The following is a 20,900-nucleotide window of genomic DNA, read 5'->3' on the forward strand; positions in this document are numbered from 1 at the left end:
CCCCGGGGCTGCGGGGCCCCGTCCCCCAGCCCCGCGGCCACTGTCGAGGAATCCCCGCGTGCGGCGGCGGCGCGCAGGGCCCAGGGCGGGGGAGCGCAGCCTCACCCCCGGGGCGCGAGCCGGAGGCTACCTTAACCGGACCTAGGAGGAAGCAAGGAGGGTTTTTTTTTTTTAAGGGAAAAATTTTAGTTGTTGATTGCAGAAAATTAGGGGACCTCCTTCCCTCCACACACTTCATTTTTAGCACCTGTGGCTAAGGCGCTAAACACGAAGTGTCCCGGGACATTGTCGTGGGCTGGTTTGAATCCATTGCGGTGATTTCTGGGTTCTCCCATCATTTCTCCTCTCCTAATGTTAGAGAGTCACCAGGAACCTGGTTTTATCATGACCACTGATCTGGGTTCTCCAGAGCCAGCAGATGCAAGAGGTAGATGCACTTGGCGCACCTTTCGCATCTAGGGGTGGGATGGGGCTCCCCAGGTAGGGGGATTCCTGACCATTGAGAGACGTGCGGGGCCTGAGCAATGACTCTGCCTTTACATTCAGTAGGAGGCTACTAGGGAGGAATCCCGACCTGCTCGAATGGCTTCAATGATCTCGAATATCCTAAATGCTAACCACAAGCCCTGATGGTAGTGTCTGCCCAATTTCAGTTGCTGAATTCAATAAAGTGAGCATAAAAATAGCCAATATTTATATGGCAGTCACTCTTTGTTCTATGACCTTTCCATGTATTGATTCCAATTCTCACCAACTCTAGATGTAGATGTTATTACCCCGTAATACAGATGAGGAAACTGAGGCACAAATTGTTCTTCAGCTGAGTGGTGCCACCAAGATCGAAACAGCAGATTGGCTGCGCCGCCTGGGTGGCTCAGTCGGTTAAGCTTCCGACTTCAGCGCAAGTCATGATCTCACGGTTGGTGGGTTTGAGCCCCGCGTCCGGCTCTGTGCTGACAGCTAGCTCAGAGCCTGGAGCCTGTCTTCCGATTCTGCATTTCCCTCTGTACCTGACCCTCCCCTACTCATGCTGTCTCTATCTCTCTCTCAAAAATAAATAAAACATTTAAAAAATTAAAAAAAGAAAAGAAAAGAAACAGCAGATTGGCTCCAGAAGCATTGCCCTTTTCTAGGGACCTGGGTCTGCCCTTCCCCACACACGGAGTCACACCCCTCCTCTCCATGCTAGGACCCGAGCACTGGCATAAGGACTTCCCCATTGCCAAGGGAGAGCGCCAGTCCCCTGTTGACATCGACACCAAAGCAGCCCTTCACGATCCTGGTCTGAAGCCTTTGTCTCCTTCTTATGAGCAAGCGGTTTCTCGGAGGATCATCAACAATGGTCACTCTTTCAACGTGGAATTTGATGACTCCCAGGACAAAGCAGGTCAGTGTTTAAAAAATAACTTGTGTCTTTTAGCCAGTAGCTATTTTCCCAGTTTAATAGGAGGAATCAGGAGTTGAGGCTTAATACTCCTGTTTGTCTCAGTACTCTAAGATGCCACTCTGCTAATCTTCATTAGGTCCTCGGCTCTGAGAAGTAGGCTAATTACTTTGAAGTGACCTGGGGCTGTGGCTCCCCTATAAAATTCCTGGTTTCTATGTAGGGCATTGTATAACTGTAATCTGCTTGTGAAAAGTCACAAAAGGCAAGATCCCCAGACAGTAAAGATCAGCAACAATGCGATTTGCAGAAATGGAACTTTGAAGATTCTTTCTAAAATATTTGTTTTCCAGAATTGATGCCTATCCAATAAAAAGTATATCTTAGTGCTGTCTTCAAGGTAGCAGTGAGAAGAGTGAAAGCTTCACTATTTAAAATACTGAATATTTTTGAAGCGTTGTATTTGTGAATACAAATGTGATCAAAGGTGGCAATATATCTTGGTATCCATCCAGAAATTCATTCCACAAATGAAGAGGTTTTAGAGTTGGTGGGCAGACCTGGCCCATTGCTGACAAAACCAGTTACCATAATTTATCTGTAGTAGAACTGTTTACAGGATGTCCATTGAATGCTTCTTTTTTCTTATTTAGAAGCAGGAGACCAATCCCATTCAGATACGGTAGCAGCTTTCATTGCCCATTGGTTGATTTAATTGCCAGTGCCCTATTTTCCTGAGTACTTTCCTCTGAAGGTCGTTGAATGAATGGTGCTGCAAACACATGATGTGTGATGGTATGAGAGCGAGAAGAGAGATAGGACAAAAAGAGAAAACACAGAAACTGAGAAGACATCCGATAATGCTGTCAAAATTTTGGAGTAATGACCGATAGTACTAATAGATAGTGTTTGATTATAGCCGTTAGAGTCAAGTTGACCTTTTTTTTTTTCTTCAGTAGCTAGCCAGTGCATTCAGTCCAGTTTGGAAAAACTCTCCTCCCCACTTTAAATTACTTTTTGATGCTTGGATTTCTGAAATAGTGATTCTGGAGGACAGTTTGATATAGGATAATGTGGAGATCATCTGAGAAATGTTTTCAACCTACCTGTGCCTTGTGTGCACTTCCCCCCAGTACACACACACATACACACGCACACGCACAAACACATATTCTGGCATAATATAATGACTAACTAGACTTTGGTTATTAGATTTAGTAGAGGATGTTCATTGAAGATACTCCTTCAATGATTCTACCTTCACAAGTAAGCCTCCCACTTCAAAGAAATAATGCTCAAGTGATTAAGCTAAATATAAGGGAAATAATTTCTTTCCTTCCTGTAAAGGATACTGAATATTTTGATTATAATATGACTAGACCATAGTCTTGGTGGTATTGTACTTATACAAAGGATGCTATAAAACTTCGTGTTTATTTAAAAAAAAAAACCTGAGCTACTTTAGTCTTAAAAAAATTTTTTTTTAAATCTTTACTTATTTTTGAGAGAGAGACAGAGTGGGAGCAAGGGAGGAGCAGAGAGAGAGGGAGATACAGAATCCGAAGCAGGTTCCAGGCTCTGAGCTGTTAGCACAGAGCCCGATGCCGGGCTTGAACTCATGAATTGTGAGTTCATGACCTGAGCCTAAGGCAGAAGCTCAAGGACTGAGCCACCCACATGCACCCCTGAGCTATTTTAGTCTTTAGCTATCAACGTTAAAAAAAAGAGACACAGTAATGTATGTTTCAGTGCTGCCGGTGAAATCATTTTTAGTGAGCAGACTGTCCACCAGTCATATACCTCATTGGATGCCACATAGAAATTGGGTGCTTATTTGGAGCAATGGGGAAACAAATGTCTAACAAATAGAATCAGATGAGATAATTCCCTATATTCCTTACAAATTTGATCATGAAATAATTGTTTCAGTAATATAGTATTACTGGAAAGTGGATTTCCGCATTTAGTCTAGCAACTGTGAGCATAGAATGGGTTCAGGTAGCCATGGATTCAAGTCCCAGCTCTGCCGCTAACTAGCTCGGTGGCCCTGGGAACGATAGCAACTTAATGTCTCTAATTTGTAGTTTTCTTAACTGCAAAATTGGAGTAACAATAGTATCTACCACAAAGGAAAGATGAAATGGGACAGTAGGCATAAAGCATGTTTAGCCCAGCACCTGGCACATAACAATTCTCCAGCAAGTGACCATTGCCGTTTCCATGTCTACACACCATTCGACTGCTTTTATTAGGCAATTGCTGTAGCGATTACTGTGGTAAGATTACTGAAGAACGTTTTTAATGAGCCGTAAGACTACCTGCCACCACTTGATGGTATTTAACATTTTTATTTTTATATTTTCCTCAAATTCCCATTTATCATATTAAAGTGTATACTGTTTTCATATGTGATGTTATTATATACTAACATGTTTTAGCAAGAAAATGTCAAGTTCTGATGGATTTCTATATTAGCAGTAACTGATTAGAACTAGCCACACTTTTTTAAACCACTTCTCCTGGTGAGTAACATATATATTATTAAAGCCATGTTTAGACTATGAACACAGTGGTTCTGATAGGGTCTCAAACCCATGACTTTAGAGACACATCCATTATTCACAACAACAACAAAAAACCCATTCGTAACACCCATTAAATGCAAGATCAGCTAGGTACCATGAAGGCAGGTAGAGGCCTGGCCTCCTTCCTGTATCCCTAGATTTCATTCTGGGGGTACCTAAAGTAGAAAGACACAGAAATAGCAGTGACTTTGGTTAAGTGTGACAAGGACATATTCCAAGGAACTATGGAAACGTGAAAGAGACTTAGACTTTCCAGGGTAAATCTTATGCTGAGGCTTGAACTTGGAGGAGACTCCAGGCAAAGAGAAGTAGGAAAGACTGGGAGATTTGAGAGAGAACAGTATGTGCTCTGACGGGCAAGGAGGTGCCATAAAAACAAGGAAGAGTTAATGTTAGAAAGACTTATTCTCCTTTATGTATGAAAGATCCCTTTGTAACTTTGCCCATAGCTCTTCAACATTGTCAGTTGTTTGGGTTAAACGAGGAAGCATTTTTTTTCCCAGGATGCAGAATATATTAAAATGTTGGCATTAAGGAAAAACAGAGTAAATTAAACAATCAAACCATGCAGAGGAATACCTTTTAGACTTTCTGAAAAAGAATCCTAGACTCTCACCTTAGGACAAATGATGGAAATATGCTAGTCAAATTCACTTAAAATAATTATGAGAAAACAGAATGCTAAGGAGTTTAACTTGATAGTCATCTCCCTTCTCATTTGGTGGAGTGAGACTAAATGACCATCACTTAAAAATAAAAGTTGAATAAGAATCTTTGAATGATAATCATAGTTAATATTTCATGTATATGTACCATGTTTTAAAAAATGATATGCTTTTCTATACACTTAAGTCTAAACATAATTTATTCATTGTGGTCACTCAATATTTTATTTTATTTTTTGATCACTCAATATTTTAAATCAACAGCTTAACATCTTTTTTGTTAGGAATTATTTTTATGGTAGTAACATTTTTAGATCTCTTTTACCTCTTGTTTTCTGCATCTAAATGTTTCAGTTCATTTTATTGATTTATTGATTAGTTTCTACCTCAGTGAGAGTTCAGCCTTCTAGAACTTCTCAAAGATTTAAGTTTTTAAATATCCTAAATATTATCTTATTTGATATTAGGGTATCAGGAAGTGAGCTGGTTGAGTTTATTAGAATGTTTGAATTTGGGAGAATTTTTTCAGGTGTAGAGTTAATGAAATAAAAATGTGGAGTTAATAGGCTTTAGCTGAAAGCTCTCATCAATCTTCTCAATTCCTTTATAAACAAACCACCTGAAATTAATGAAAAAATGCTAATCCTGTTAAGCTTTTTAAAAATTTATTAAAAAGTAACTCTCTCTGTTTGAGTTCTTTTATTACTAGCTTTATCTGGAAGAAAAGAATACTAGTCAAATTATTAACTTCTGCTAACTCATTAACTTTTATTAATGAACTTAAAACTCTCCTGCTTTATTGCAGTGTTAGATGCAAATATTGAAAAACCAATGCCTGAAATTATGAGCCAATCCCTATACAACTGTCATATAATTTCTGTTCTTTGGGAACTGAAATATTTTTATCTGTTTATATTATTTCAAGAAAAAAGGAAGAAAATGGACAATTTATCTGTGCTCATTTCAAGCTGACCACTGCCTCTATAATAATAGAACTTCATACATAAGTCTTGCTTGATTTTCAAGGACTTGCTTTTGAAGCTTTAATATTGTCCTTCCACGAACACTTTTAAGTTCAAAGGAATCAGAACAGTAACAAGTCAAAGGATTTGTCGTGCATACTGTTAGTGGTGTAAGAGATACCCAAGTATTTATAAAACTGACCAAAACATTCCAAACACTGTATTTAATTATGTTCATGTCAAAAGAGTTTCCTTTGTTTTTTTAATTCTCATATAATTTCCATATACCCGAAACTAAAAACTTGTTTTCTTTTAATTTTTTCCAATTGTTTAATTCATAATTTTATTGCCAACGGGAATTAGTGGATTATATTTAGTGGGGTCTTCAAAAGCATTTACTGAGAAAACGCACACACATACCCAACATCAGATTTTCATATATATTTAAGTTTATTTATTTTGAGAGAGAGAGAGGGGAGAGAGAGAACGAACAGGGGAGGAGGGAGGGAGAGAGAGAGAGAGAAAGAGAGAGAGAGAGAGAAACTGAAGCCGGCTCCATGCTGTCAGTACAGAGTCTGACACAGGGCTTGAACCTGAGCCAAAATCAAGAGTCAGACGCTAAACTGACTGAGTCACCCAAGCACCCCCCTCACTGCTATGTTCTAATAAAACTCCCATTTTCCATAGTTCATACAGGAAGGGAAAACTGAAGTGGTGCTTTACCCTTTTAAAATCCAGAGCCTTTTCCCTGTTGCCTGACAAAAACTATGGAGCACCTATTCTCAGACTTTGATCTGCATCAGAATGACCTAACTGCTCCCTCAGAAAATCTCAGTCATCAAGGTCAGCATCTGACTTGAGCGTCTGCATTTTAACAGATGATCCTGATTCACACAGAAATCTGAGGACCAGAGCTATGAAGTTGCCTTGAATATTTTCTATTCGTTTACAACATTTAAGAGGTCTTAACAAGAAATAAAATGCTGTTCCATGTTTACTAGTTCATGTAATCTTTTTTTATTTAATTTTTTAATAGGTTCTTTATTTTTGAGACAGAGAGAGACAGAGCATGAGTGAGGGAGGGGCGGAGAGAGAGACAGACACAGAATCTGAAACAGGCTCTGGGCTCTGAGCTGTCAGCACAGAACCTGACCCAGGGCTGGAACCCACAAACTGGGAGATCATGACCTGAGCCGAAGTCAGATGCTTAACTGACTGAGCCACCCAGGCGCCCCTACTAGCTCATGTATTCTATCCTTTGGGACTATCATCTTGTCTACTTTCTTAGTTTTTGAAGTCAATACATTCTTATTTTGATGCTCTTAAAAATGCCTACCCTTAACACCTCCCTCCATCCATTTTAGTTAAACCACAGATCCTAGGTCTTGTTTTTACTCTCATATAATTTCCATATACCCAAAACTAAAAACTTCTGTCCCCTTGATTTTTAGTTGTTGTTTACTTTAGTGAAAGTAACAGTTAAACATCTCACTATTTTAAAAGAAAATGTGGACATCTTTCTTCATTCATTTTCTTGATTTTAGGATGTAAACTCTAGGATTATTGGCTACTGCCAAAAGCAAAACAGTAATGCATGATTTAAAGAAGATTGTTTATCTCCTGGAAATGCTGCATTTTTAGTAGACTTAGTCATGTACTTCATTAATAAGAAATCCCTTAAATTTGCATTTTAAACTAAAGATTATCGGAAGCGGTTTATTTGTATTTTGGATTTAAGAGAGATTATTGACATTCATTCAGGTGTTTAGCTTGTTATTTGGATATATTTTATGTTAAGTAATAAAGGGAGTAGGAAGAAAAAAATTTAAAAATGTTAAATTTTCATTTTTTAGTTTGTATAGTGTTGTATATTATCGGACTAAATGTCTTAATTTTCACAAATAACATAGTTTACATAATTTCCCTAAGTAATATGTATAGGAAGACAGATTAGAATATACTTAGTACTTATTTTGTGTTTTATATATGTAGTATATGTAACTGATGGCTGATCATAAAAATTAAAATTTGCTGGAGCCTTTGGTGTTGAGATTTGGATTTAAATTGGGGAATCTTGAAAAATATATTCTGATAGAAGTCCCCAGTTATGTCTCCCTGTCCCCTGTGGAAAACAGTTCTGTGGTACAATAAATCATGGACTCTTCAGAGCCCGCACTAGCATGGCTAGACTTTAAAGAGGAAAAATATATGCAGTCAGCAGTTTCTGCTATTTTTAAATATTATTTTTGCATCAGAGAGACAGACTTCATTTTAAACTTGGGTAGTTTAAAAAGTGGTATGTAGCAATCAAGATAAGTAAATAAAGAAGCAGATCTGGAAAAAGTGCCAGCTTCCTATTTTTCAACCAAATGTCTTTGTTATGTTGCATATAATAAGATGTATGCTACCTTTATAAGAATTTGTTGCAATTTATTACTGTAATGATGTTTTGGGAGAACTTCATTGACTAAACTCCATGCTAAGGATTTGCTAAGAAATAACCAACCAACTAGCTGAAGAAGATCAGAAATGTTTCTTTTTGTAGCAACTAAATTTTAAGAATTTAATAACCTTTCCTAGGTACAAGGGCTTCTAATCTACATGGCAACATAGTTTTATTTTAACAGGAGCTAAAACAGGTGTCTGGTAATAATAGATTAGCTCTGAGTGTGTTTAATCATTGAACCTAGAACATTTTTTGTGGTAGTTTTAGCAAAGCTTGTTTAATAAAAGCTCATATACATTCTTGCCTAATTGTGACTTCTCTGAAATAAGTATATAAGGATGGAATCTTAAGATCTGCAAGGGAGAAAATAAGAATAGGAAACAGCAATAAGGTTTAGTATTTTTAAAATAGAAGATTCTGATATGATTGTTCACAAGGGAAAGAGACACATTTAAGAAGTTATTTTGGATGCTTAATATGATTTTTTAAAATTTATTTTGTCACCTGGTAGAACTAGTGATGTTACAGAGGGCATTTGTTTTTTATGATCAGCCAGTTAGTAGCTTTAAGAAGTTATTATAAAGGAATTGTTTATTTCATAAACAAATATTTTGTGTTAAGAATATATTATGAAAAATGAGAAATTTCTCATTTTTGAAAAAGCCTTGGCGGGAGTGCAGATAATTATTTCCTTACAGAATTATCAGATTAAAAAAACTGTTACAATAATTCATTGAATTTCAAGAGATGTGATTTTGTCAGATTATATCCAAATTGATGTTTTTTAGCAGATTTATAATGTAACGCCACTAACATAATTGGTTCTCTCCCTTCTCCCCCCCCGCCCCTCCTTCTTTTGGCCTATTGTAAGTCAGTGCTGACGACCAGAGGTTGTATTAGGAGTCGCAAGAAGGGCCTAAATATCTTCCAGCCAGCTCTGTTTTTTACTTTGGGTAGATGAATGGGTGTTGCTACCATCTATGCAGGTGAAATTAAGCAAACAAACTTGACTCTACAGACTTTGTTGCTTTGTTTTGTAAAGCCAAAGTAAGTTTGGGCACACTATTTTATAGAATTATAACCCAGAGCTAGTAAAATGCAGTTATAGCAAGACATGTTTTAATCCCAGTTCTAGAGAAATAAAATTTGAAGCTGGAGAACTAAGCTAGTTTTAAAAGCTTTTAAATATATTGGTAAAATTTCATGAATATATACAAGTTAACACAAAGTTTTATGGAGAGGTTGGGGAAAAGTGATTTCTCACTATTTTAATTCTGTCTAATACACAACTCCTTATCTACAAATAGACTGTACTGGAGATGACATCCACTCATCTTGTGCTTTAGTCTAATGAAGGTATATTAACACCGGAATAATAGAATCATAAGACAGTTATAAAAGTTAGAATTTTAAGTTTTTAAGAGTACTATGCACTCTGTTAGGCAATCAATAAATTTTTAGTGAAGTGATAAACAATTGAATGTATCCACCTTACAGATGAAGAAATTAAGATCAGAAAGGTTCAATAAAACATTTTAATGGGATGAAGCTAGTCAGTAGCAATGACAATCCAAATTCTGATTTGGGGAAGCCAGGGTAAGGAAAATTGGGTTTTATACTAAGATCAACAAAATGCTTATTGTTTCACGAATTCTGGCGTCAGGGGTTAGCAAAGCAGGTGCCAGGCAGTCATGTGGCCCTGGAGAAGAGAGCTTCCCATGTTTGCTCGTGCTGTGCGTACCGCAGACCCACGTTGGCAAGCAGGGACACTTCCCCAGTCAGTTCACCGAGGACTTAATAATTCCACTTACAACTTCCTTTCTCTGAACCAGAACCTGTGAGTCCAAACAAACCCAGAAGAGAAGTTATCACTGTGCTCAGAAAACAGATGGAAAAGCACCCATCCTTCAAGCCAACTCAAGTGAGGAGAAAAGCCAGTTGAAATGATTTTGTTCAGCACTGTAGACTAAACTTGAGTCTGGATTTAATGTTTGCAAAGTGAAAATGTTGCTACAGGCATAAATTTTGAATTATGAAAAAGGATTAAATTCCGTTATAATATTTAGTAGTGTGTGTGTTTCATGTGCATACGTACATATATGTGTGTATATACACGTGATTGTGTGTATGTATATACATTCATACACTCTTACTCATACACATAAATGCACATGTGTAATATACATATATCATATGTAGATGTGTGTTTTACATTTTAGTGCTGGAAGGAGGACCCCTCACTGGCACTTACAGATTGATTCAGTTTCACTTTCACTGGGGTTCATCTGATGGGCAAGGTTCTGAGCATACTGTGGATAAAAAGAAATATGCTGCAGAGGTAAGATACGCTTTTTTGCTTTCCAGGGGAAAATGTAAATTGATATTCAGCATTAATTTCAAAAACTTTGTTTTCTAAATTCAACTCAAACTAAGCAAAACACCTTTTTCATTTTTTTTTACAAAGGACCTTCATATTTGCTTCTTATAACTTTTATTTGTGATCTTACAGTTAATGCTGCAAAACATTCTCTGCTACACTCAATGACATCGTTTGCCAAAACTTAAAGGAATTCATATTGGAGGATGGTTTTTTAACATAAATCTAGAAATAACATTTGTGTCTTCCCTCAAAAATATGTAACTTTTTGTCTGAGAGTTGATGAATTCACTTGCTGTTGTATCAAATTGTGGATAATTAGGATGAAAATTAAAGAAAAGCTTTTATTTTAAATTACCCACATTTTACCTTTCTTTAGTAACCTCTAGCTGTGAAGAAAAGGTCACCGGGGTCAATTGGCAGGTTTTATAATGTACATCATTCGTTGTGGTTTTGTCTCCGGATAAAATTTGGAGGTTTTATGATGTGTATCATTGATTATGGTTTTGCTTCCGATTGCTTTAGCTTCACTTGGTTCATTGGAACACCAAATATGGGGATTTTGGAAAAGCTGTGCAGCAACCTGATGGACTGGCTGTTTTGGGTATTTTTTTAAAGGTTAGTTGATGGCCCAATTCTTTCTTTCCCTGTTTTTTGAGAAAGGTTAACCAGACCGAACATTCGTAATAAACAGGACCTTCTACAAAGAGCCTAGGGAATGCCTTTGGCTCCAAAATATTTTCAGGCTAATGTCCTGCCTTTGTATCTGCTAGTAGCTGTATAGATGGAGGACAAAAAGCAAAACAAAACAATACAAAACAAACAATCTGAGAGGTATTAATTAGGTGCTATTTAGATGTAAATGTGAAGAACATATACATTGGAAATGTGAAATGAAACAAAGGTATACTTCAGATGACCACTGGTTTTTATTTTAAAATTTACCCTTAACTAGAGAGTAGTGTTTCACGACAGGTAATGCTAAATTTAGATCAAGGTTGGGAGGGCTCAAGGGCGGTGACTCAATATTGGAGAATTTCAGGCAACAGTGGGGCATGCAGGTTAAGCTGCCCTCTAGACAACTGTGAAGCAAGTGGAGAAAGGTCTGGGCTGGAGAGTCACGGAGTCTGAGATCATATGTCAAGGTAGAAGCTACAAGGGAATATGAAATCATCCACGGAAAGCACGAAGAGGGAGGTGATAAAGCTGCTGATCATGCATTCCTGAGAAACTGCAAAATGTAAGACATTTAAGGCGGTGGGAAAGATGGTATTAAATGACTAAAAAGGAATACAGAAGTCAAGGGAGATTGCTGAGGCTGGAGGGCAGAAGTAAAGCCAAAGGAGAGTATTTCAAAAAGGAGAGAAGTCAAAGTATAAAATCCTGAAAGATTAAGGTAAACATTTGAACAGGGTTCCTTGCTTGGGCGGTTGGAGGTCAGTTGGAGGTCACTAGTGACATTTGAGAGGGTACATTCAGGGGGACCTGATGGGTGGGGGAAGCAGAGAGAAGTTGTCAGTGAAAGTAGGAAAGTTCGTGGTGTTAATGTAATCAAAGTAAGACGGATGGGTGGCATGCAGCAGTGGTAAACTTTGGTTCATTATTTGGAAACATTTTATGGTAGAGCTGCCCAAATCGAAACTGATGTAGTACCAACCAGATTACAGTACCTTGTACATTATGTCTTCCTATAGATTGGTGAAGCCAACCCAGGCCTACAGAAAGTCCTTGATGCACTGGATTCTATTAAAACAAAGGTACAGTTACATTTTCTGCCACCTCGATAGAGAACCTATATTTTAGATCCCACTGGTTTTGGGAAATTCTTTGAATCAAATTGAAGAGTCTCGGCTTGACATGTGGTGTTTGGGTGAGCAGTTAATGAAGGTAAAATGTGGCTTATATAGTCATTTAACTTTTCTTTATTCAAAAGCTGATCCTAATGCTAGTATAATTTTAATCTTGCATTTATTTAATCTTGTTTCCCCATCATTTGAACATTCTCCATGAATGTTCCCCCATCATTTGAACATTGACAAGAGTCAGAGAATCTCATGACTGCAAGGAAACTGAACAATCATCTGGTCAAATTATCAACTCATTCACACAGCAGATATTTAAGTACTTACTCCATTCCAGTCACTTTGTTAACAAAGGAGATACAATGGTAGGCATGAAGACTAATCCATCCCATGTTTAAATTCTCTCTACAGTGTAGCCACATTTAGGTCATTGAACATCTGCTAAATACAATCACCAGTGGCAGCCCTGGCTTCAAAAGCTCATTCTCAAACTGAAGTCATGTTTATCTTCTGAAATGCTCACTCATTGCTCTTACTCTACCTCTTTGAATCATGTAGAATAAACCTGATTAAAAAACACTAATTTGAAAAGATGTATGTATCTTCACAGTCACTGCACCATTATTTACAATAGCTAAGATATGGAAAGAGCCCTAGTGTCCAACAATGGATGAATGGATAAAGAAGTGTGGATTATATGTACACAATGGAATATTGTCCAGTCATAAAAGAGAAGGAAATCTGGCTATTTGTAACAGCATGGATTGACCTTCAGGGCATTAAGCTAAGTAAAATGAGTCAGATACTGAAAGACACATACCATATGATCTCACTTATATGTGGAATCTAAAAAACAAAGAAACAAACCAAATACAATGAGTTTATAGATACAGAAAACAAATTGGTGGTTATCAGAGGTTGGGGGAAGTGATTGAAGGGGTTCAAAAGTTACAAACTTCCAGTTATGAAATAAGTTATGGGGATAAAATATACAGCATAGGGACTGTTGTTACTACTACTGCACTGCATATTTGAAAGTTGCTAAGAGAGTAGATTTTCAAAGTTCTCATCAGAAAACAAAAAACATTAGTAACGAGGCATGGTAATGGCTGTTAATTAGACTTACTGTGTTGATCATTTTGCAATATATGCAAATATCAAATCATTATGTTGTGCACCTAAAGCTAATATAATATTATGTGTCAATTATACCTCACAAAATGAAAAACCTGATCCTCCCCCTTTTTTCCCCTCTTTTTTGAGAGAGAGAGAGTGAGAGAGAGAGAGAGAGAGAGACACTCTTAAGCAGGCTCTACACTCAGCTCAGAGCCCAACATCAGGCTTTAATCCACAATCCTAAAATCATGACCTGAGCTGAAATCAAGAGTCAGTTGCTCAACTGAGCCACCTAGGAGCCCCTGATCTTTATTTCTTTTGAACCTATTCTCTCTAACAGGGTTTTGCCTACCCCCAGGCTAGTCATCTTTTGTTCCCTTTTTTCTCCTAGGACAGTTTTCTCTGTTTGTAACAATCTTGTCTCTCTGCTTGTAACTCATTGCTATTTGCATCTGTTGCTTTAAAAGTGTAGTATCCAGAAAAGAAAGCAGTTATTCAGTTCTGATCCAGCCATCGGATAGGATAGCAAGGCAATTACTTCCTCGTTAAGCAAGAAAATAATTATTCTATTTTCGTGACTCCAGCCTCAAGTTTGCATTATTTTAGTGGCAGCAGTTTCACTTTAAATACTGGACGTGATCAGTTAATAACTTAATGGAAATTATAAGGGATAATTTTGGAGATCAAGATGAGAATGGACACGTGAAAATAATATACTCAGTTTCTCTTGCTCATATCTGCTCATCTGTATTTACAAGTCAAATGCCGTCTGTTAATTTCCTTTGGTTTTTTGGTAAACATGGGACCTTTCTTAAAAAAAAAAGTTTTCTGGCAACCACAGGGGAGTATATGTTTCTTGCCTTCCTCCCACTCTGATCATGTGACATTTGTAACCTGGGTGTTTGCCTTGTTCCAGGGTAAGAGCGCCGACTTCACCAACTTTGACCCTTGTGGCCTCCTTCCTGAAAGCTTGGACTACTGGACCTACCCAGGCTCCTTAACCACTCCTCCCCTTCTGGAATGTGTGACCTGGATCGTGCTCAGGGAGCCCATCAGCGTTAGCAGCGAGCAGGTCGGTTTTCTAAAGTGAGAGAGAGTATTTCATCCAGACAGAGGAGCTTGGCTTTTGGATTTGGACAGACCCAGGGTTTAAGGGCTTAATTCTCCTCCTGATGTTTCTAGCTGTGGAACTGGTATCTACAGCAGTGAGTAGCTGATAAACAGCGTTCAAGAAATATTTGCTGTGGGGCACCTGGGTGGCTCAGTCAGTTAGGCGTCCGACTTCGGCTCAGGTCGTGATCTCACGGTTTGTGAGTTTGAGCCCTGCATCAGGCCTGGAGCCTGCTTCAGATTCTGTGTCTCATTCTCTTTCTGTCCCACCCCCACTTATGCTTTCTCTCTCTCTGCCTCTCAAAAATAAATAAATATAAAAAAAGAGAGAAATATTTGCTGTTATTAGCCACAGCTTAGACAGTCTGTTTACTCTGTAAAGTTGGATAATCCTGAGGATTAAATGAGTAAAGTATCTGTCACCTAATAAATGCTTTTATGAAAACTGTGAGGAAACCGAGGCCCAGGACAATGAAATTTCATATTCAAGGTTACATAGATATCAGTGGTAACTCCCAGGCGCTTGCTCACTCACACAAGAGCTTGCTGCAGTTTTATTTGTATCAGAATACGTTTCTGAATTCTGACAAAAGTAAAAGTCATGCTTTGGAGAAAAAGTATCTATCAAAAACTCATTCTGAGGTGCTTTAACAAGCTAGACCACAGACTCTTATCTCTCCCATATAATATACTTGATGTGGTTCAAGTTATTAGTGCAGCGTCTAAGTCTCTGATAGCACCCTTTGTCTGTCTCTATTCCTCCACAGCTGAAATGAAGAAAATGGACATTCCTCAGTAGGATCCACAAGGACTTGGATCCTGGATAATTTAACCAATGTGACAGTAGCTGAGGGATAATTCCTGGACCAAAGAGATCAGGTTGAAGGCTGTTGATTTGTGGGCTGTTTTATCACTGCCCAAACAACCCTTCTTCATTTAGATCAAGCCTTGTTTAGAGAAAGGGAAGTACCCTTTTGCACAAATAACCTCAAAGAAGTAGGAGGCTGGCTGAGGGCTGCCTGTTTCACATTGTTGGACCAGGCTGCTGAAACAAGGTTCAAAGGGAATAAAGATCAGCCAATGTCAAGGATTTCCCAGTTTGGGCAAATTCATTTATTTGTTCCTATACATTTAAGCAGAGATGCCAGCCAATCACTTATCCCCTGGGGTTTGCAATCCTGGGACACTTTAGTTTATTATCTAGTTTATTATTATCTTCCCTGGGGCAGAAAATGAAACCCTAATTTGGATCTAAAATTTTTGTTAGTATTTTACATCTCAGATGTGTTTTATAGGCTTTTGATGTTGGATTTTAAAATTAAAAGAGGGAAAAAACAGACAAGCTCACTGAAAATTTCCTTTCAAATGACATCAACAGTCTTGTGTGTATTTTCTAGAAATTGATTTATTATCTAAAAGTATACACATATAGGGGCACCTGGGTAGGTCAGTCAGTAGAGCATCCAGCTTCGGCTCAGGTGGTGATCTCGCGGTTCGTGAGTTCAAGCCCCACATCAAGTTTGCTGCTGTCAGCGCAGAGCCAGCTTCAGATACTCTCTTCCCCTCGCTCTACCCCTCCCCCACTCGCACTCTCTCAAAAGTAAATAAAACATTTAAAATAAAAGTATGCAATATAAGGTTTATGCGATGATCCATTTATTGAGAATCAAAGTGAATTTTGAACATCGATACATAGTACTGTGAATATTTATTTCAGGGTATAATGCAGGCATATAAATGAATACTATTGTGAAACTTGTACTTTTAATTTTTTCATATTTTATTTTGCCTTTTAGATGCTGAAATTCCGTAAGCTTAATTTCAATAAGGAAGGCGAGCCGGAAGACCTGATGGTTGACAACTGGCGCCCAGCTCAGCCGCTGAACAACAGAAAAATTAATGCTTCCTTCAAATAAGTTGGCCCTGGAACCCAGGTCCAAATAATGGACCATTGGGTTTCCCTTTAGTTAAGCACAAATCTACCTTGTTGAATTGGACCTTGGCTGCTTTGCATCTGGTTTTCTAGACCTTTCATCTCTCACCTGATGTGCTTATTAGTAAAATGTGAAGAACTTGACCAGGTGTCATGCTTGACAGAATTGCTGTGACTGGTGCTTTGCTTAGGTAGTAGCCTTTCTGTAATAGAGAATATAATACAAGAAATAGGAGAAAAAGTACCTTGACTTTGTTCGCAGAACAAAGGGTGATGAGCATTGACAATTGTTCACAAAAATGCTAGTTTTAAAGCATAGGAAAGTAGAATGATTGAGTGCAAATCCCTATCATGAGATAAACTGAGCTGTGTAATGTAAATCAGGTAAAATAGTCATGATTCTATGTAATGTGAACCAGATAAAATAAATGTTCATGATTCCAAGATGCTATATTAAAGAGAAAATTTTAAATTCTTATATATTTGTAGCAATGTTATCTTAAATATGAGTTATGTTGTAATTTAGTGACTTTTGAATTAGAGATGTAAATGAAGTATTATCTGTAAAAATTGTTATAATTATAGTTGTGATACAGAGTATATTTCCATTCAAATAATATATCATAACTTAATAAATATGTATTTTAGATATATTCTCTAATAAAATTTGGATTTTAATTTTGGCTGTTTTATTTTATTCTGGGCAATACGTAAAAATGGAAAAGCAATTGTGTACTTTTTTTAAAGGTTTATTTATTTGTTTTGAAAGAGAGAGGGAGAGAGAGAGAGAGAGTGTGTGTGTGTGTGTGTGCGTGCACGCACGCAAAGGAGGGGCAGAGAGAATTTGTGCTGTCAGCCCAGAGCCCGACACAGGGCTTGAACCCACAAACTGTGAGATCATGACCTAAGCCGAAACCAAGAGTGGATGCTTAACCAACTGAGCCACCCACATGCCCAGAGCAAATGTGTACTTTTATAACTTATATTAATTCATTAATAATAAGCTATCATAATTGGCTACTCATAACTGTAGGAGTTTTCAAAAAAGGAAAAACCTTGAAGGTCATTTACTATTTGCCAACTGCTGTTTTAAGTGCTTTCTGAGCACTCATGTGATCTTCATGAGACCCCTATGAGAATTAATCCTGCAAGGGAAAGAAGAACTGGTTACACTAAAAGTAGCAAGGTGGAGAAATGTGTACATCCTGAATCAATATATACTCCTTGGAAATAAAACAAAAGTCCATTTTATCTTTAAAAAAAGGGAATTCAAGTGGTACCCACAAGTAAAAAAGTCATCTGAATCTTAGAAAAGTAAATTATACCCTTACAGAGAAGAAGAAAAGTGAATACATGAAACCAAAATCTTCCGCTATTATGGCTGTTCTGGATTTAGCAGTGTGCCTGAACCATGCAATGGATTTTTGGCTGATGAGTTATTCTGGAAAGCCAAATGTAACACAAACCTTAAATTCTACACTGCATGGAATAAAACTCCTATGTTTCTTGAGTTAGAAAAGTCTCTAAACTCATTTATACCCCTAACCTTCTTTACTTAAGAACCATGCTGAGTTTTATGTAGGAGAAAGATCACAAGCTTTGAAGTTTGATTTGTTTTGAGTCTCAGAGCTACTCAATCTCTTTGATCCTGACTATCAAAAGAAGATAATACTCAGGATTGTGATTATTATATGAGGTAATGTCTGGTGTATAGGAGGTGGTCAAAAATACTTTTTTTTTTTTTTTACATTTATTTATTTTTGAGAGAGAGTGTGAGAGAGAGCATGAGCGGGGAGGGGCAGAGAGAGATGGAGACACAGAATCTGAAACAGACCCCAGGCTCTGAGCTGTCAACACAGAACCCTATCCGGGACTCGAACCCACGAACTGTGAGATCATGACCTGAGCCGAAGTCGGACGCTCAACCAACTGAGCCCCCCAGGTGACCCCAAAAATATGTTTTAAACTTTGTATGTGTTATTCTGTTAACTGTACCATCAATTTTTCTTAGTTTTCTGGAATGAGGATTCTCCTGTAACTCATTGTTTATTGATTTGGGTATAGAATCCACATAGCCAATCTTAACTAGATTGTTGTGTTTGTTGTGTTTGTACACTAAAAGTAAATGTACTCCAGGTCAGTTGCTGAGGACCTCTTCTACATATAAAATGAAGAGTTTAGTTTGTGCATATTTTTGCATATTGGTTTTCAGTTATATACTGAACCAGATACTTATCAACAACTGAATTCTTTATATAGGTGAATTATTATGGGCTTGAAACATAACAGATGATTTCTCCAACTACTGCAATGAAAACATTTATTTCACTCTTGGCTAAAATTAAATTTAATCAGGAGATACTGTTTTCTTGATTTTTGGGGGAAAGGTTTTGTCTTATTTGTTATGTGCTACAAATTATTCTAACTTATACTAGTGTTTTTCACATGTTCTATCAAAATATTCCTTAAAGTGGAGCAATGTATCTGAAGTACTCAGGCACACTTTGAAACAAACTATTGCTTCTTTAAAGCCTCATTTTTTATGAAATGTTTTCAAATTTTACATTCTCTGTATTATATCAGTATTTCATCTTTAATATAAATTATTTTAACGAGCTTATTATAATTAGTAAATTAGTACTCTGGGAATGATTATCCTGCAATTTATCACCTCTGGTCATCAGGTATGGTATACCTCCTGGGACCCTGGTAGCCCCAGTTTGAGAAGTATAATTTAATATTAAATATTGAGGATATTGATTATATTTATTTTTTGAGGACAATTATTAGTTTTTAATAAAGTGTGTACCACCTTAATGAATATCAGAACTGGTATTAGCATGTTTACATTTTTAAAAATCTATTCAAATTCCTCTTTTGCATTTTACTAAAAAAAATCCCATGTCAGTTATTCACAGTCAATTAGAAGAAGGGAGGAAACATAAATGATATTATAGTAGGCAGAATGATGGCCTTCCAAAGACACCTGCCTCCTTATCCACAGAACCTGTGAATACATTACCTTACATGGTAAAAGAGACTTTACAGACGTGATTGTATTAAAGGTCTTGAGATGAAGATATTATCCTGTGAGTCCAATGTAATACAAGGTTTCTTATAAGGGGGAGGCATGAAGGTCAAAAGCAGAAGGAGATGGGACCACAGAAGCCGAGTTTAGAGCACTGTGGAGAGATGCTGGAAACTTCTAGAAGCTGGACGAGGCAAACAAAACAAAACAGAATCTTCCCTTGAACTTCTAGATAGAAATAGTCCCACTGACACCTTAATTTTAGCCTCATAAAACTAATTTTGGACTTCTGACCTCTGGAAAGGTAAAAACAACAAATTTGTGTTATTTGAAGCCCCTAAATTTGTGGTAATTTGTTACAGCAGCAATGGGAAAATAATACAGATACTGTACTTAACATGGGAAATCCATGTGAGAATAAACCGTGGGTACCTAGAAGTTTAACGGCCCAGCTTCTGGGCCCTGAGCTCTTATATCAGCTCTTATCACTGACTGCAATCTCTCATCAAGGAGAATTTGTGCTTTTGTGGTTTCTGACATCAATGACCTCCTTCTCTTGGTGCCATAATTGTGATGACTGTTCCCTTAACAGCATTGGAAGCTTCTGGAGGGCAACCTGTGTTCCACCACAGGGCACTGTGTATGTAGCTGGTGTTTGGTACATGCGTGTTGAGTGGAATTAAGAAAAGCCTTCTGAGGCGAGTAAACTTTGTCTTAGATCTGAAATAAGTGGAGTGGGTGGAGGGTGAGAAGAAACCTTGTTTCCTACATGCACCCCATCCTTGGAGGGCAAAGGCAGTGTAGTTCTATATGCTATGGCCCATCTCATCTTCCTGAGGAACACTCTCATCTCCAATCCTACATGGAGTGGTGGCAGGGTGGTTGAAAACACAAACCTGTCACTAAATGGCATCTCAATATATTCTGGTTTAAGCAAGTTTTTAAGATTTCTCATCTCTACTCCACATCCACATCAGCCTGTACAGATAGTGCCCAGGTGACGGGGGGGCAGGCCTGGATGGGTAAGATGTCTCCTAGATCCTCGTTGCTCTCTGCCATGGAGTGGACGGCCCTGTACTAATCTGTGTCTGCTGACATATGTTTCACCTGTTTTTGGGGATCCCTGTAGCTGAACTGCTCCCCACTATTGCATCCGATTGCAAAGTTTTGTACTCTCTTATTACACAGGAGGAATCACCCAGGGACAGCCTACCTCTTTGGATCCTAGGTCCCAGAGCCCAGATTTCACCCTGAAAGAGTGTGTGTGTGGAGAGGGCAGGAAATGAGGACATGGGTACCTGACATCTTTGCTTTCTCTCCCCTCACCACTTCATGTTGGTCAGAAAGGAGCTTCCCTAATTCTGTGTTTCCTTCTGGAAGCAACATTCATCTGTGTTGCGTTCATTCTGTGACCCTTCGCCAGGGTCACAACAGCAGATAAAATGCACAGAAAGAATATTGGTTTCACAATAGGGGAAGGTCCATTGGAAAA

General features: G+C 37.9%; 1 protein-coding gene across 1 annotated transcript; it reads left to right on the forward strand.

The window, feature by feature from the left end:
* Window positions 1-1,182: 1,182 nt before the first annotated feature.
* Window positions 1,183-16,988, forward strand: CA2 (carbonic anhydrase 2). The gene is made up of 6 exons (XM_077771328.1): window positions 1,183-1,387; window positions 10,262-10,380; window positions 10,945-11,037; window positions 12,114-12,176; window positions 14,254-14,409; window positions 16,244-16,988. The coding sequence occupies exons 1-6, from the start codon at window positions 1,183-1,185 to the stop codon at window positions 16,361-16,363; spliced, it is 756 nt and encodes a 251-aa protein (XP_077627454.1). The 3' UTR covers window positions 16,364-16,988.
* Window positions 16,989-20,900: the final 3,912 nt, after the last annotated feature.

The sequence above is a fragment of the Crocuta crocuta genome, unplaced genomic scaffold, assembly GCF_008692635.1.
Source record: "Crocuta crocuta isolate KB4526 unplaced genomic scaffold, BGI_CrCroc_1.0 scaffold235, whole genome shotgun sequence".
NCBI lineage: Eukaryota > Metazoa > Chordata > Mammalia > Carnivora > Hyaenidae > Crocuta > Crocuta crocuta.

Bases quoted from the DNA above. Each gene is read 5' to 3' on its own strand.
- CA2 (XM_077771328.1), top strand. From the start codon at position 1,183: ATGCTAGGACCCGAGCACTGGCATAAGGACTTCCCCATTGCCAAGGGA. The intron at 1,388-10,261 runs GTCAGTGTTTAA...TTTACATTTTAG, and splicing joins TGACTCCCAGGACAAAGCAG to TGCTGGAAGGAGGACCCCTC. The intron at 12,177-14,253 runs GTACAGTTACAT...GCCTTGTTCCAG, and splicing joins TGGATTCTATTAAAACAAAG to GGTAAGAGCGCCGACTTCAC.